The sequence below is a fragment of the Mauremys mutica genome, chromosome 2 (genome assembly GCF_020497125.1).
Source record: "Mauremys mutica isolate MM-2020 ecotype Southern chromosome 2, ASM2049712v1, whole genome shotgun sequence".
NCBI classification, from domain to species: Eukaryota; Metazoa; Chordata; order Testudines; family Geoemydidae; genus Mauremys; species Mauremys mutica.
In genome coordinates, this window is record NC_059073.1 from 236,322,995 (window position 1) to 236,340,697 (window position 17,703).

General features: G+C 42.9%; 1 protein-coding gene across 1 annotated transcript in view; it reads right to left on the bottom strand.

The window, feature by feature from the left end:
• Nucleotides 1–1,699: 1,699 nt before the first annotated feature.
• LOC123363270 (ATP-dependent translocase ABCB1-like) overlaps nucleotides 1,700–17,703 on the bottom strand; it is a 56,665-nt gene continuing 40,661 nt past the window's right edge. Inside the window, exons 15-20 of the mRNA XM_045004138.1 lie at nucleotides 10,738–10,838; nucleotides 7,986–8,142; nucleotides 5,554–5,751; nucleotides 4,469–4,675; nucleotides 3,392–3,538; nucleotides 1,700–1,897 (exon numbers count right to left, since the gene is read on the bottom strand). Coding sequence (XP_044860073.1) covers nucleotides 1,700–1,897; nucleotides 3,392–3,538; nucleotides 4,469–4,675; nucleotides 5,554–5,751; nucleotides 7,986–8,142; nucleotides 10,738–10,838 — 1,008 coding nt within the window. The remainder of the gene's footprint in view (nucleotides 1,898–3,391; nucleotides 3,539–4,468; nucleotides 4,676–5,553; nucleotides 5,752–7,985; nucleotides 8,143–10,737; nucleotides 10,839–17,703) is intronic.

The window sequence follows — 17,703 nt, forward strand, 5'->3', positions numbered from 1 at the left end:
TGTGTTATTTGTTAGTACAATGGGCCCCTCATCCCTCTCGGAGGTCCATAGTCTTTTCCATGATAGAAATAGTAAATAATAACAGGAACCAATGAAATTTTTTCTAGTAGCTCATCGGACTACTGGAGTCTATACATGGCTCATTTGATGGGGTTAATTTGGCCTCGGCTCTCCAGTGAGGTAGCAATACTTTTTGGATGGGGAAACTGAAGCACAGAGGTTAATAGATTTTGTGGGCATTACACAACATAGCAGTAGTCCCTTCCTCACCTTCACTCAGCTTTTTTTTTTAAATGTCTCCCTAACATTGACTTCATACGACATGCAGCACAGTTTTTCAGTGTCCTTTTCGTGCGTCAGATACACTGTTCTCGGCTTTTTCAAAACTACCTTATCTTACCAACCACTTCCAGAAATCAAAAGCATTATCTGAATTACTCCCAGATGTTGCCTTGAATATTTATAGGTTCATGTTAAATATTTTCAGCAGGTAAAAAACCCATCCACTAGGAATGGGTGTGTTGAAGGACCCATCTTTCTTAGCTTGCAAGAGCTCGGTTCCCTTGTGTATTTAGTGATGGATGCCAAAGATGGCTTCTGTCTATGCTCATATCTTCCAAAGTTCAATGGGAATGGCAGGAGTATAGTTCAGTGGTTTGAGCACTGGCCTGCTAAACCCACGGTTTTGGGCTCAATCCTTGAGGGGGCCCTTTAGGGATCTGGGGCAAAAATCTGTCTGGGGATTGGTCCTGCTTTGAGCAGTAGGTTGGACTAGATGACTTTCTGAGGTCCCCTCCAACCCTGATATTCTGTGATTAACCACGAGATCTTGCATGATCTAAAAAATAAAAAGGAGTCATATAAAAAATGGAAACTAGGACAGATTACAAAGGATGAATATAGGCAAACAACACAGGAATGCAGGGGCAAGGTTAGAAAGGCAAAAGCACAAAATGAGCTCAAACTAGCTATGGGAATAAAGGGAAACAAGAAATCTTTTTGTCAATACATTAGAAGCAAGAGGAAGACCAAGGACAGGGTTGGGCCACTGCTTAGTGAGGAGAGAGAAACAGTAACATGAAACTTAGAAATGGCAGAGATGCTTAATGACTTCTTTGTTTCGGTCTTCACCGAGAAGTCTGAAGGAATGCCTAACATAGTGAATGCTTATGGGAAGGGGGTAGATTTAGAAGATCAAATAAAAAAAGAACAATTAACCAACACGCCCCAAAGGATTTTACCAATAGGATTAAGTAACACTAAAGCTGTGAGACAACGAAGAAATTAATGTCTCTGCTCTTTTTTTTACTACGTGTTTTAAACCTGCAGACATCTCAGTAAAGATGCACCTCATTCAAGGGCGGCCCTAGCCATTTCGCCGCCCCAAGCATGGCGGCACACCGCGGGGGGCGCTGTGCCGGTCGCCGGTCCCGCGAGTCTGGTGGACCTCCCACAGGCGTGCCTGCGGATGCTCCACCGGAGCCGCTGGACCAGCGGACCCTCCACAGGCACGCATGCGGGAGATCCACCGGAGCTGCCTGCCGCCCTCCCGGCGACCGGCAGAGCGTCCCCCACGGCATGCCGCCCCAAGCATGCGCTTGGCGTGCTGGGGCCTGGAGCCGCCCCTGACCTCATTAATATTATTTATCTATGGGTTGTGTGTGTATTTATATAAATAGATTAGTTTGTAACATTAATGTTAATGAGAAACTTGTGCATTTACAAGTGCATAGTAATGTCCTTCCTTTGCCAGCAGCTGGCTGTGCGTCCCTTGTTCCACTACTTTTCTGTTATGAATCACTGCTATGACATCAGCGTTCTGGACGGTCGTCAAGCGGTGAGCAATAATAATGCAGGTTCGACCCTTCCTGGCATCGTCCAAGGCTTTCTGGATAATCTGCAGACAGATGCAGTGAAAAACTTGCTATTACTTGGAAAATCTTCCCTTTCATAGGTAACACCTTTGCCTTTATAGTTCACGTTATCACTTGGGTGTTCCTCACTGGGGTTTAGGAGTCAGGACTTCCCATGCATGAAGGAGGCCTCAAACACAGGGGCCTGATATTACAACCTTTATTTGTGTGAGTAATTCCATTGAAGTCATTGAGACTACTCTCATGAACAAAGGCTAGCAGAATGAGGTCCATAAGGATCTAGTTTGGACCAACACAACTAATTTGCAGAGGTGTAATGAATTGTCTGTGATAGCGGCTGCTTACCAAATGTGTGTTATATTTGATACTGCATGCTGTCTGTTTCCAACTACACGCCAAATTTAGAGAAACTAACCACCTCTGTCTCCCCGCCATATGCACTTGTCCAGGTGTTTGTCAGTTAGACATGCACAGTACTTAGATCAGTTTGGAGAAAGCAGACCAGCCAAATACATAGACATGACTAAAACTTGCATGTTCATTGATAGTAACAGCAATGCCAGACACTTCTTGTTAGCCATAAAAATCCAAAATTCAGGATCCTGACATCTGGCTCACAACTGGATGGTGGTTTGCATGGTGGCATTTTTCACTTCCGCTGCATCCACATCCAAATGAACAGTTTATTCGTCCCTATGGAGTCTGCCCCCTCTCCTGGAGATGGTGGATGCAGTGAGAAAGCTCAGCCAGTTGAGCAGCAGAGGATAGCTTAATTACTCTCTCTTCCCTTCACAACATCTCCTGAGAGGTAGGAGGTGTTGCTGAAGCCTTTTTTCCAAGCCAGCTGCTCCTACATGTCACCTCTTACCCTCTGAATGCAGATGGATCAAAGGGAAGCGGACAGAGGCTTCTTCATTGTTCCATTCTGTCCTGACATCCAGCAGTTCTACTGGCAGAGTGGATACCTCTCGGTTTCTGTAGCAACACCTGTTTCCCCAGACAGAGCAGGAAATAGTGCAGAAAGAGACCCACTTTGCTGCTAGTGCTGCTGGCTGAAGGAAAGAGGAAGGAGCTGGTGACTTGCCTTACAAGGCCTCCTCTAGTAGATCACAGTCAACTGTTTGAAGATACCTGTCTCAAACTCAAAGTTGCTAATTATGAATGGGATTTTCCAAAGTGCTCAGCATTGGTCTAACTGTGAACCCATTCAAAAAGTGCCATTGACTTCATAACTGACTTTGAAGGAACTGAGGCAGGCCAAAAATGAGGAGTTCTGAAAATCCCACTTTCTCTCCAGCCCCAAGTGTTGCTGACTACCATCAGCTCCCAATTTAGACACCAGGAGTTGAAGGCACTCTACACCTTGCAAAAGTAGGCTGTAGACAGAGAGGGAGCTAAGGGTTGTTCTGTGGAACTTTCAAAATTGTATTGTAGATGGAGCGCCTATGTTCTTGCAGTGAAGAATTCGAACCAGGTATTTTGTGTGTATTACAAATGGTAGAATGCATATTACTAACCTTTTCGCTTTCCGTGTCAAGAGCAGATGTGGCTTCATCTAGAAGCAGAACTGCTGGCTTACGAACTAGAGCACGAGCAATTGCTATTCTTTGTTTCTGACCTCCAGAAAGTTGTGCTCCTTTGTCACCCACTTGGGTATTATACTTCTGTATAAGTAAATATTCATTGTCAAGGAAAGTTAGAAACGGTAAGTTATATTTTAATAGCAGATAATGTACTATATTAAGCATTTCCATTACGAAGGATAAATAATAATGTAATTGTTTTTAATAATAAAATCTTATAACAATTTTAACTGTTTGAATCAAAATGCATATATACAGCTACATATATTGATAAATGCTCTGTAATGAAAATTCATTTCAGCATTAGAAAAAGACTAATTCCCAAGTGATGCAACCACTGATGTGTCTAGTCAAAGACACCTGTACTTAAAAATATATATCTCAAGAGACTTTTATAATTTCAAGGCCCTAGAGACCCACACTCAGGAGGTGAACCTTTAATTCTTACACGTCCAAAACTTTCTTCTCAGTACATTTTCAAAAACTAGGTGGTAATGAAAAAGAAATATTGTTTTTTTTTCAATTTTCAATTGTCTTCAATTCCATGTAACTTTACAGGAAGCCCAATTTCTTTGGGCTTTTCCAAGGTCTTTCTCCATTTTGAGAACTAAGTCCATGGCAAACATGAAGGTTAAAATGTACTTGAAACATTTTACCTTTCAGATAAGACTAAAACTACAGAAAGTTTCAGCCAAAAAAAGGAAAAAGAATTGGCAAAGTTAAGAATTGAATGTCTCTTTTATAGTTGTTATATAACATCACTGTGATAGAGGAAAATAAGAAAACTGGAGCTCAGATTTTGCATTTGAATTAGCTAATTACGACCGCATATGTGTTAATACCTATTGCAAGTTACATTTTTAAACACCAGCTTCCTATTTTCCTCTTTGAGAACAGTAAACATAAGAAAATAAACGAAAAAGCATATTGTTTTGCATCAATGGGAGTTGCTTAGATAGGTCATTGTGAATATTTACCCCACACTGAGAATGGAAAGACATTTTCTCTTACCTCTGGGAGATTTTCTATGAAGGTGTGAATATTTGCTGCTTTAGCTGCCTCTTCAACTTCCTCCTGACTGACAACCCTACTGTTGTCTCCGTACTGGATATTTTCAGCAATGCTGCAGTCAAACAAAATAGGCTCCTGGGACACAATACCCAATTTGGACCTTAACCATTGCAAGTGCAAAGACTTAGTATCTAACCCATCTGCAAACTAGAAAGAGAAAAAGAGAAAAATCATTCCCTGCAGAATGCAATACTCCTCCTCAGGTGTACAATGTATATGTGAAAGACGAATCTGTGAAAATCCTCTGACCTGTGTTAGAGCTGCAGTAAATGTAAAGTGGTCAGTAAACCACTTCTGATCAAATAATAGATCAGATCTTTCATCCAAAATTGAACTGAACCAAAACTCTGAAAATTCAAAAGAAGCTCAGATAACCTTTTCTTCTCAGAATTTTTTTTTGTTGCACATCTACCCTTCTAGCTTCCATAATAGATGTGGAATTGCCAATCTATAATGAGTTGTGCCCACAGAATTTCCATCTTTACTGATGATGTCAGGTACCAGAGATCTCATGAGAAAGTCTGTTCATGGTCTTCTTAGACCTAGACGGTTGAAGAGCTCCAACAAGAATCCACATCTTTGGGCATTTATTCAAACATCCTTTGACTCACCATCTCTAGGCTATTCTTCTTGGAGCTCCCATCATCATTAATAGGACTTGCATCAAAAGTCTCATCAAGTGATGAATTAGACCTCAAATTGTGTCATGTTAACATGACTAGAGGACTAGTGACAAGGGTTACATTATGGAAAGTATATTCTAATGTCCCCTCCAATATATCAAGTAAATCAATAAAGAGATGCAATCTAGTGATCTAGAGCCAGGATGGGGAGTCAGAAGATCCAAAGTTCTACTCCCAGCTCTACCTTAAGCAAGTCCCAAGTCTTCTCTGCAGTACCCGGACCTGTAACAACACTTATCCACCTCAAAGCGGTGTTGTGCGGATGATTTAATGTTTGTAAAATACTTTGAAGAACAATTTTATAAGCCCTAAGCGTTAACAGCTTCACACATCTCTTCTTACCACTTGTCCTGCCATAGGGTCATAAAATCTCTCCAGCAGCTGAATGGATGTGCTTTTGCCACAACCACTGCTCCCCACCAAGGCTAGCGTCTGGCCTTTATTAACCTTCACATTGAGTCCTTGCAAAACTTGAACTTCTGGTCTTGTAGGGTATACAAAATGGATGTCCCTGAATTCAATGTTGCCATCAAACTGACTCTGGAAATAGTAGAAAATATAAATGTATGACAGAAGACCGGTCTATCTTGTACAGAAGCATCAAACACAACTCAGTATGGTCATTTAAATGAAGGCGTTGACAAGTCAGTTGGAAATGGTATGGCATTTTCAAACCCAGAGCATTTTTGTCAATTTATTGTTGCTTAAATATGCAGTGAAATTGGATTGGTATCTTCTGTGTACAGGACCTCCTTACTGAGTGGTTCTTTTCTGCATCTCTCTCTCTCATTTATACCATTCCTTTTCAGCCTGGTTCGCAAGGACTATCATTACTTTAGGTAAGTAAACAACCCTAATACCTATCTTTGATGTCATCAATGCATATAATCCAGACACTATCATTGTGTGTGGAAAACATAGTTCCTGCCCCTGGGAGTTCACTCTCTAAATAGTGTAAGTTCAACACACAGTACACAGGATGAACATAGTACAAGGTGAATATCAGATCTCAGATTGGGTTAAACATTTTTACTTTTGTGGATTATTCATAGTTTTCAAGGACAACTATGTTTTAAGTGTAGGTTTGAATAGGGAAAGGGTAGCTGATTGGCTCTTTCATGTAGGAAGGGAGCTCCGCCTCCGTGTATAAGAGGTAGCAAGGAGGAAGACTTGAAGACAAGGGTGAGTGAAGGAGATGTTAGGAGAGACTGTGGGAGCCTCCTCTGATGCCTGGGGGACAGGACAGCTCCAGGACCACAATACCAGCACTGTCAGTACAATGGGCTCTTACAGCACCCAGAGAACTGGACTTCCAAGGTTTAAATTCTTTGGGCCAAATCTTAGCTTCACGGAAGTCAAAGGCAGCTGCTTCACTGGCATCAGGATTTGGCCCAGAGTGGTTTCACTTTCAACGAACGTCTTTCTCTGCAAGAAGATATTTCCACGGGAGCATTAGCAGTCTGGGCATGTGGAGCTGATTCAGGAAAGTAGTCAAGCACATGTGTGACTTAAAGTTGTGCACATGAGTTACTGGCATGCTTACAGTATGTGCCTGAGTCCTTTTCTGAATCAAGGCTACTATCCAAAAGCTAGAATTTCAAGTTTCTGAAAAGCTGGTTCTGCTTGTAAAAGCATTTATGGAAAGCACTGAGAGACAATATGAAATGTGTTCAGTTTACAAATACAAAGATAGTTTCTAACTGTCAACACTGGACTTTGAGAGACAAGCTGGGTTCTTTCCATCTCATGTATAATCACCAGGAACAAAAGGTTCTGTACGCCAAATTACATCCTCATTAATACTTGTGCAACCCCTTTGACTTGAATGAGGTTACTCAAATGTTGTATGCAGTGTTGTTATAGCCGTGCTGGTCCTAGGATATTAGAGAGTCAACATGGGTGAGTTAATATCTTTTATTGGACCAACTTCTGTTGGTGAGAGAGTGAAGTTTTCGAGCTTATACAGAACTGAAGAAGAGCTCTGTGTAAGCTTGACAGCTTGTCTCTCTCACCAACTGAATTTGGTCCAGTGAAAGATATCAACTCACCCACCTTGACTCTCTGTTACACAGAAGAAACTGACTGGAACTTAGCAAACAAGTCTGCTGATGATGCACAAGAAGGAACAGAATCTAACTCACTCTCCCCCACAGCTGCCTAGTTTACAGAAGTAAAAAGCAGTGAAAACATACTTGTGTTGCTAAAGAAAGCAGTTATAACTCTGGGCTTGTCTTCCCTACCAGGAAGATTGATACTGCTGCAATTAATTCAGCAGGTGTTGATAGCAGAGTGCTCTCTGATCAACTCTGGTACTCCACCGGAACGTGAAGAGTAAGGTAAGTCGATGGGAGAGGATCTCCTGTCAACACAGCACAGTGAAGACACAGCGGTAAATCAACCTAAGCTACATAGAATCCAGTTACAATATTCACGTAGCTGGAGTAGAGTAACTTAGGTCGACTTACCCTGGTAGTGTAGAAAAGGCCTCACAATACACCCAACGGACAGAACTGGTGAATGAAATGTCATTCTTCCAGTCATTTTTCAAAACAGAACTGCACTTAAAAGTATTCTGTTAATTTCTCAAGCAAAAAGGTATTAAATGGTACTGGGCAAATATAAAATTATTTAGTTATTGCTGTTAAATTTTACCCTACTTGTCTGGTCCTGTCTTCTGTGACATTGCAAAAGGCAATTGAACAAGATTAATACAATTAAGGACAATACAGTACCAGCAGGTTTGTTAGTTTCGAGGACTTTCTGAATGGCCTTACCAGTTTTGTACCCTCTTCACTATAGCTGTCAATTAATGGTTTCCGATCCAAAAGCTGAAAGATTCGTTGGGCAGAAACTTTAGCTTTGCCGAAATCTGGTGCCAAAGAAGTGGACAGGCCAACATTTAAAACACCAAATAGAACTGAAAAAAGGGCTCTGAAAACCAAACACAAAACATCTTTCAGTTCATCTAAAGAGAGACTTTTTATTATTGTTCAGAAATTACAAATATTGTTTTCCTTATTTAAAACAAACAGACCTAACACTATCAATAAATCTGAGAATTGTGACATTTTTAGAACTTTGTCTTAGTAATTACACACACAGGATTAGAAACAGATGTTTACAGCTATCAATATTTTTATGGGTGACTAATGGAATGTAATTTCTCCACACAGAAGCATTTCACAAAGCCCGTTGTCTGCAATGAACTATCAGCAGTAAAAGTTTCTCCATAGTAAATAAACTGAGCCAGGCTCCATACATGCCAACACGCCTGTCTCAAGCTTCCTCTCCCAGAAATAACTCTTCTGCCTGAATTGAACTCCTCACCAGGTTCTAAACTGTTGGACCTCTAGTACTATTGCCTCAGTAACTAGACTATACACAATAACCATGTGTTGAAATCACTGCCTTTGGACTGATGTGTACTCACATAAATACATTTTCAAAGTTTGTATAACAATTAGCAATGAGCCATGCCCCAAATCTGAAGATTGCTGCCTCAAGAAAGTAGTTTGCACATAAGGCTATTCCATAGGTAAGTCCATATAGGGGGGCTTTTGTTAGAGAGGCCCTGATAAAAGAAAAGATTTATGTTAAAGGAAAAAATTGTCATGAAATGCCACGAGCAGAGACTGGCTGGGAGAAGGTCAGACCTTTGGATTAGGGGAGGCAAACCCTATACCTCACTCACTCAAATAATACATAATAATAATTAATAAAGCTGCATGCTAGGAGCTCCATGAAGGTGCCGCTGGAGAGAACTTATGGCAAATGAGATCCCTTCATCCCAACTAGCTTCTTTGTTGGATAGGAACTTTTGATAAAGTTACCTTTAATACTCAAAACATTTTAACACTTGAATGCTGGTTTCCAGAATAAATGTTTATGGATGGCCAAAGCAAGCTGACACAAAGCAAATTGATAATTTCGATAAGTCTCTTATGATCTTTGAATGTTTGGATTTTTGGACAATTTGTATAAATGTAGTGGTCACCAGGGAAAAGTCAATGTCTACAAAACAGCATAACTGAAGCACTGCAGATATTGCCTGCTCCGAGTACAGGAGGGGAAAAAGTAGCAACTCAGACCCCATTGTACAGTGGTGACTTTTAAATGGTGACCAATGTTGTTGTGTGGGATGGTAAAACTAAATCACTCTAATTATGTGCAGACCTTGCTGTGACAGTCTCTGGTACTAGTTCTGACAAAATGATTTTTGAACAGAAAATGCAATTTCTGCACATTTCAAATTTTCCATTGGGAAAAAAGTAACAAAATATTTTATTCTGGGTTGGTTTGATCTGAATATTTCTGCTTTGCGCCCATAGCTATGGGACTCCGATAATGCATTATGCCACTCAGTCAGAGGGGAGACCACACTGCATCATGGGAGATGTAGTCCAACCAGGGAGCCCGTCCCGCAAGAGATGCAATGTTCCAAAAAAGGGATATGCAGTTTGATGTTGAACTAGATAAAAACAAAAACTTTCAGATCAGTTAAACAAAAGAAAAATTAAATATTTCAATTATTTGAGAATATAAACATATTTTGATAGGAGAAAAAATGCAAAAATGGAATGATTTGCCGTTTCTACATTGAAATTTTTCAAAAACTTTTCTTTCTGTGAAAAAAAATTGATATATTTTCACATTTTATCCTACTTCAGAGCAAAACAGAGGTTGAAATATTAGAATTTCCCACAGGATAGAAATTCAGATTTTCACTCATCTCTAGTGCTCATACATTTTAAAAATGCTTTCCAAAATAGTTTCTCTATAATTCATAATATTGTGATACAATGACCTGCCAGGACTTGAGATAAGTGCTAAATCTAATAATCCTATTCCTCCAATTAAATATAGATTTTTTTCCCCTCATACTGATGGTCTATAGAATATTGAGCCATAAAACTGTCATTGGCAGCGGACTGTCATTTTTCAATCCCTGCTTTTACTTAAAACATAATTAAGGGGAAAGAAACAAAATGGATGGTAGATCATTTCATTTAAATAAAATGGAGATTAGGAAAATGTCGGACATTTTGGATATTAGAAATTAGCCCCTGCAGTGGTTAGCTTGTCGAATGTGACTGAAAAGGCCAAAGGGGAAAAAGAAATGCACCTTATTTCAAGACCTGCAAGTCCTTACTTGTAGTACAAGTCATAATACACGGTGACGTTATGTAGTATAAAGTCTTTGCCACTTGACCTATGAAACTCATTCTGCTGCACTACTTGTGAAGCAAGTAAACATCCCATATTCATGTTAAAACAAACTTTAAACCAGGTCATTACATTCTCTCTCTCACACAAATATTACATCACTCACAATAGCGTCTAAGAAGATATTTTAAAGAAACTGAGTAAATACATTTTACTCTGCCAAAATCTTTTCAAATCATTTATGTGTTTAATATTTTCAGTCTGCAAATGAATGTAACATGAATAAATCCTGAGTTGTTTTAAATTAAGAAAATATGTATTCATTGCTTTTAAAAAACAGAATTGTTTGAGAGCAAATCCTACCTGTATGGACCATTCAAACTTGCATTATATTTCTCATAGAATGCATCTTCACTAGTTAATGAAGCCACAGTTCTTATATTTTCTACTGCTTCCACTGAAATCTAAATGGGGAGACAAGACGGATATGAAATATTCTCTTATGTTTGAGTCTACTCCTACCGCTACGTAGTTAGCACATCTCTAGCACTTTTCATCTTTCGCTCTCCAAGTGTTTTTCTTTTAATAAAAAAATGCGATTAAGTATCATTCTCAGGGAAACCGGGGCACAACCATTAAATTATTTGCCTAAAGTCACACCGTGGTCTTTCTGCTAAGCTAACATGGCTGCTATGTGATTCCTAAGTACTCCTCCCCCACCTGTACATTTTGTTGTACAGCAGCATTAGCTGGCACTATAGAAGGCATTAAAAGGTAAGAAGTTGCTCCTTGCTCTGAGTACCCATATCCCAGGCAGCAGCTCACTGGAGGGCTGCATGCTACCTTGGTTATGCAGCCTGAGCGGCACATGGAACTGGGTGAGCCCCACACTCCTACTACCCACCCCCAGTGGGGACTCCTGTTCCTGCTTCTGCCAGGCTTCCCCAGCCATGTGCCAAGCCCACCCAGTCCACCCCTTCTCCAAACCAGGCCCTTCCCCCACATGCTTTGACCAGCACTCCCACAGGGGCAACTTAACTTCTCATTTTCTGGATTTCAAATATTTAAATTTGCATGTGCCAGCTTCCTCCTTTCCCCATGGGTACTCAAGCCCCCTGCTCATCTCCAGGCCCCGCCCCCACTCCACCCCTTCCCCCAAAGTCCCACCTGCGTCCTGCCTCTTCCCACCCCACTTCCTCCCGCCCAGTTCCTCCCCCTCCCCCAAGCGCACCTCATCCCCACTGCTTCCCCTTTCCCCCCAGCACCTTCTGCACACCACGGAACAGCAGATTGTGGTGGGCAGGAAGCACTGGGAGGGAGGGGGAAGGAGTTGATCTGTGGGGCCACCAGTGGGTGGGAGGCGCTGTGGGGGAAGGGAGAGAACTGGCTGCCAGTGGGTGCTAAGCAACCATCAATTTTTTTCCACCCACAGAGTCAGCACCTATTCCCCCATCCCTTGCTCTAGACCCAAAACAGCCCCTTCTTCCCATTTACTCTTACACTGCAATCACCCCTTGTAATTAATTTTCTTTTCAAACACAGTTTGAGAGCCTGTGCTCAGAGTCCATTTCTCCAAATTAAAACAAAACAAAAGTTTACATTTCGTTTTCAGATTTCTGCTCAGGGTGGGCGTAGAACTTCAAAGCTGCTAGAATCTGTGAACTTAATTTTTTTCCCCTCGAGGCTGTGGGGAACCTCATACTCAAATGACCCCCTCTTTGGATCACTCACCCTACCCTACGCTTTCATGACACATAGCAAATTTCAAGACAATCTGTGTAAACACACAGATTTTAGCATACTTAGTAGTCATCCTTTAAACAGGAGGGGCTTCCCCACCTTAGCCAGAGCAGAGCTTGGTGCTCAGTTATACTGCTGTATACAATTAGAAGGCCAATGGAGCAGAGGTGCTCCACACATCCATCAGCATCATAATAGTCTCAGAGAGCTGTGAAGTGGCCCATTCATCTCAATGGGATGTTCTCAGCTGAAAGTGAACACCCAGCCTGAATTCAACCAGAATCTAGCTCTGAGGAGGGTGACCAGACAGCAAGTGTGAAAAATCAGGACGGGGTGGGGAGTAATAGGCTCCTATATAAGACAAAGACCCGAATATCAGGACAGTCTCTCTAAAATTGAGACACCTGGTCACCTAGCTCTGAGACATATGAACTGCTCCATTCATGCCAGTGGGTTTTCCCATTCCCCCTCCCCAGGACTGTAGAGTTTCTGACATGCCCATTCTCAGCTCCTCACCCCTCTCTCAGCAGTGTGTTCTTGGGCCATGCTCTGAGCATGCCTGTTCTAAGCTTCCCACTCAGAGGACCCGCACTTCCCTGATCCAAGTTCACATGGGGAGAGGTAGAGAGAGGGGGTCAGACTCCCTTAGCGTACGTTTATACTTACCGCGTGGGTCGACGTCGCGAGTTCGACTTCTCGGAGTTCGAACTATCGCGTCTGATCTAGACGCGATAGTTCGAACTCCGGAAGCGCCGCGGTCGACTCCGGTACTCCACCGCGGCAGGAGGAGTTGGCGGAGTCGACCTTGGAGCCGCGGAGTTCGCTTCCGCGGCGTCTGGACGGGTAAGTCATTCGAACTAGGGTAGTTCGAATTCAGCTACGTTATTCACGTAGCTGAATTCGCGTACCCTAGTTCGACCCCGGGGCTGTGTGTAGACCAGGGCTTAGAGGGACAAAGCATCCCAGATTCCAGTTCATGTGAGGAGGTAGGGAGAGGGGCTTAGATGTCGCCAGTAAGCAATGCCTACTGCAGACCCTGGCTGACAGGAGAGGGGACATGGAAGGCAGATAGATCCCCGCGGCTGGGGAAGGCAGCTTCAGAGCCTGGCAAACAGAGGGTGGTCAGGTGCAGGGGTCAGACACCCCCAGAGAGGCAAGTGCCCCCCCCCAAAAAAATTCAACCTCACATGCAGGGGGTGGGGAGAGGGGCTAAGACTCCCCTAGAGAGCTAGGGGGTCCCCCAGATTCAAGCACACACACAAAAGGGCCAGAAGGGGAGAATGTGGAGCTGCCCCTATTCCCCCCAGACCCTGTGCAACAAACCCCCATGTCTGCTTCCCAGTATCCATTCCCCAAACCCAACTCTTCTACCACCTGTCCCCATTTATCTCCCTCCCCATAATCCCCCCTCTTCTCTGTGCAGCCCCAAACCCCTCTCACCCCATTCCCCTAACTCCTCCATCCCATAAAATGCTCCTCTTTTGCCAGCAAGCATTTGCACGCCTATTTTTTTTTAAACAAAAATACTTTGATGACATTACACCCCCCTCCAAAATAAAAGCCTGATAGTAACAGATTTTAGCAACATGCCAGCCAAGCTTTCCCAGGTTTTCAGCAAAGGGCACCGTGAACTGTCAGTAGCTGGGGGAGTTCAGGAACAAACACTTACTGTACATCTCTTCAGTCTATCCAGCCACTTTGACCATATTCTACCTGCAAATCCTTTGGGGTTCGCTTTACATATGTGCTCAATGTAACTTGTTGAGTCCTTGACCTTTACTCAAGAGCCTAAGTGGATGGCCAAACTCTCTTGCTAATAATGTTCTGAATCTTGCTTCCCCCAAGTGGCTAGTGGATGCCATGCTTTCTCTGGGGTTAACCCTCAAGTGAGTGAGACCCTTGTGCCAGGATCAGACCCATGGTCTGATCTCTAGATGTGCGCAAAAAAAACCATTACTAGAACGAACCTTTAGAAAAGCTGATTATTTGGTGGGAAATGGCATCTCATGAACCCGTTGGTCAAATAACCCCAAATTTGGATCACTACACATATCTTGCACCCCCATAAGGTTCACCAATTTATAGTGGTGCATCTGAGGAGATGGCAGGGCAGGGTTAATGACCCAAACTTGACATCTGTTGAGCCAGACATTCTGGAGATACAAGCCCTAAAACAGTCATTTTTTTAAAAAAAGTTTCTAGGTGGTGGATGTTTTTAAAAAAATAACAAAAACAAAAACTTAGAGCTAGAACTGTAGAGCTAGAGTTCATAGGTAGATACTAAGGACTGGAAGATGAATCACAAACCACTGGATGGCTGTGAACTCACCCTTCAATTAACACTGCTAAAGATAAGTTAATTACACACACACACGCACTCTCAAGTCAAAAGGAATTTTGAACTGAGTGGCTGGAGATTGCTACAATGTGAGAGTCATAGGAGGTGATTTCATTTTGGGAGAAATGCAATCAAAGCATTTGGGTGGAAAATTGGATGTGTAAAGTTTCTGGGAAATAGGGTTGCCAAACCTCCAGGATTGTCCTGGAGTCTCCAGGAATTAAAGTATCAGAGGAGTAGCCATGTTAGTCTGTATCCACAAATCCACCAGACTCCTCGTTGTTTTTCAGGAATTAAAGATTAATCTTCAAAGATTGTGTCATGTGATGAAACCTCCAGGAATAGGTTCAACCAAAATTGGCAACCCTGCTGGGAAGGGGGATTGGGGTAAATAGCAATAGGTGGTAGGGGAGGTAAGAGGTTCAGGTGATGGTGGCACATGACCCCCCAGCTCTGCCAGTGCACCCCAGCCCTGCACCGCAACCCACTGTGCCCTCTCTGCCAATAAACAAGCCATCCTGCACCTCAACCTTCCTGCACCCCAACTCCCAGCTTGGTCTTGGCATCCTAACCCTCTGCATCCCACAGCTGTCTTTGCACCCCAACCTCTCATGCACCCCAACTTTCCTGCAGCCCCAGCCCTTCCAGTGTACCCCAACCTTCCTATACCCCAGTTCTACCAATGCACCTGACCCGTTGCACGTCCCAGCTCTGTTAATGCACCCCAACACTACAGGAAAGCTATTGGATGCACATTCATGGGGAAATTGGAGGGTTCGTGGCTGACCAGAAACCATTACAAGCTCTGACACCTCACTGTTCTTGGAGATTGGGTACATCTATCGGAAAGGGGTCAGAGGATTTTTCTCTCAAACATAAAATTGTCAGTGTTTTGGAACACAAACCCTATCTGGGATTTCTCCCACCAGCCTGCTACAAACTCCACCCTCTAGCCATTCTGGAACACGACCAGGAACACTATGCCACTGGAACACAGCTGTCCTTCATCCCAGGCACTGCATGGGAGTCAGATTAGAGAAGGGAAGAAGTGACAGCAATGGAAAAGTCAGTATACAGGGAGTGAAAACTTCAGGGAGATGTGTTCCCTGCTTGTAGTAGGGAGGCCTCAGTATGGTAGTGGGAACGGGGGAATGCAGTGAATGGGTCAGAGGTATGGCGGGGGAGGTGTGCTGAAGCAGGGCCCGTGAGGCACAGCTGATGAATGTGTGTGTCAGGGGGTGCAGCTGGCTCAGTATGCTAATTGTAGAACACTGTATGTACAACTGCCGTTAAATGCAGAGTTAAGGTTACTTGGGGGTATCGTACCCCTGCAGAATGCTGTGTGGAACAAAACTCAAAGTACCAAAAACCAGGAGATGCACAAGTCAGGTTGTGCATGCAAGCTTACCTCTGCCCTCTTTCCGCAGTGCCCAGTTAACACACATACCTTTGCTTTGCCAACCCCGCAGCTGCTGACATGCACAAGGTTTTCACCTTGTTTTACAGCCCATTCTCTGTCACCCACAGGATTCCATCTAACAATATTACAGGACAAGAAAGAAAGAAAAAAAAAACCAAAGGCTGCCCACCCCATGTTCCATCTGTTCCATAGAGCTGGCAGTAGCGAATGGGAATTATTTACATATACTCCAGTTGCAGTCAGGATTCTAGGTGTACCTACATTAAATAGTGGAAACAGTAGCTAGGCCTGCTTGGTAAGTGTCTTGGTGATGTGAGGATGTGTGGATCACTCTGAGGTATGTGAGAGAGCAAAGCAGAGCTTAGGAAACCAGGTCAGATTACAAAGGATGAATATAGGCAAACAACACAGGAATGCAGGGGCAAGGTTAGAAAGGTAAAGGCACAAAATGAGCTTAAACTAGCTATGGGAATAAAGGGAAACAAGAAGACTTTTTATCAATACATTAGAAGCAAGAGGAAGCCCAAGGACAGGGTAGGCCCACTGCTCAGTGAGGAGGGAGAAACAGTAACAGGAAACTTGGAAATGGCAGAGCTGCTTAATGACTTCTTTGTTTCGGTCTTCACAGAGAAGTCTGAAGGAATGCCTAACATAGTGAATGCTAATAGGAAGGGGGTAGATTTAGAAGATAAAATAAAAAAAGAAGAAGTTAAAAATCACTTAGAAAAGTTAGATGCCTGCAAGTCACCAGGGCCTGATGAAATGCATCCTAGAATACTCAAGGAGCTAACAGAGGAGGTATCTGAGCCTCTAGCTATTATCTTTAGAAAACCCTGGGAGACGGGAGAGATTCCAGAAGACAGGAAAAGGGCAAATATAGTGCCCATCTATAAAAAGGGAAATAAAAACAACCCAGGAAACTACAGACCAGTTAGTTTAACTTCTGTGCCAGGGAAGATAATGGAGCAAGTAATTAAGGAAATCATCTGCAAACACTTGGAAGGTGGTAAGGTGATAGGGAATAGCCAGCATGGATTTGTAAAGAACAAATAATGTCAAACCAATCTGATAGCTTTCTTTGATAGGATAACGAGTCTTGTGGATAAGGGAGAAGCGGTGGATGTGGTATACCTAGACTTTAGTAAGGCATTTGATACGGTCTCGCACGATAGTCTTATCGATAAACTAAGCAAATACAATTTAGATGCGGCTACTATAAGGTGGGTGCATAACTGGCTAGATAACCGTACTCAGAGAGTAGTTATTAATGGTTCCAATCCTGCTGGAAAAGTTTAACGAGTGGGGTTCCGCAGGGGTCTGTTTTGAGACGGGCTCTGTTCAATATCTTCATCAACGACTTAGATGTTGGCATAGAAAGTACGCTTATTAAGTTTGCAGATGATACCAAACTGGGAGGGATTGCAACTGCTTTGGAGGACAGGGTCATAATTCAAAATGATCTGGACAAATTGGAGAAATGGTCTGAGGTAAACTGGATGAAGTTTAATAAAGACAAATGTAAAGTGCTCCACTGAGGAAGGAACAATCAGTTTCACACATACAGAATGGGAAGAGACTGTCTAGGAAGGAGTACGGCAGAAAGGGATCTAGAGGTTATAGTGGACCACAAGCTCAATATGAGTCAACAGTATGATGCTGTTGCAAAAAAAGCAAACGTGATTCTGGGCTGCATTAACAGGTGTGTTGTGAGCAAGACACGAGAAGTCATTCTTCCGCTCTACTCTGCGCTGGTTAGGCCTCAACTGGAGTATTGTGTCCAGTTCTGGGCACCGCATTTCAAGAAAGATGTGGAGAAATTGGAGAGGGTCCA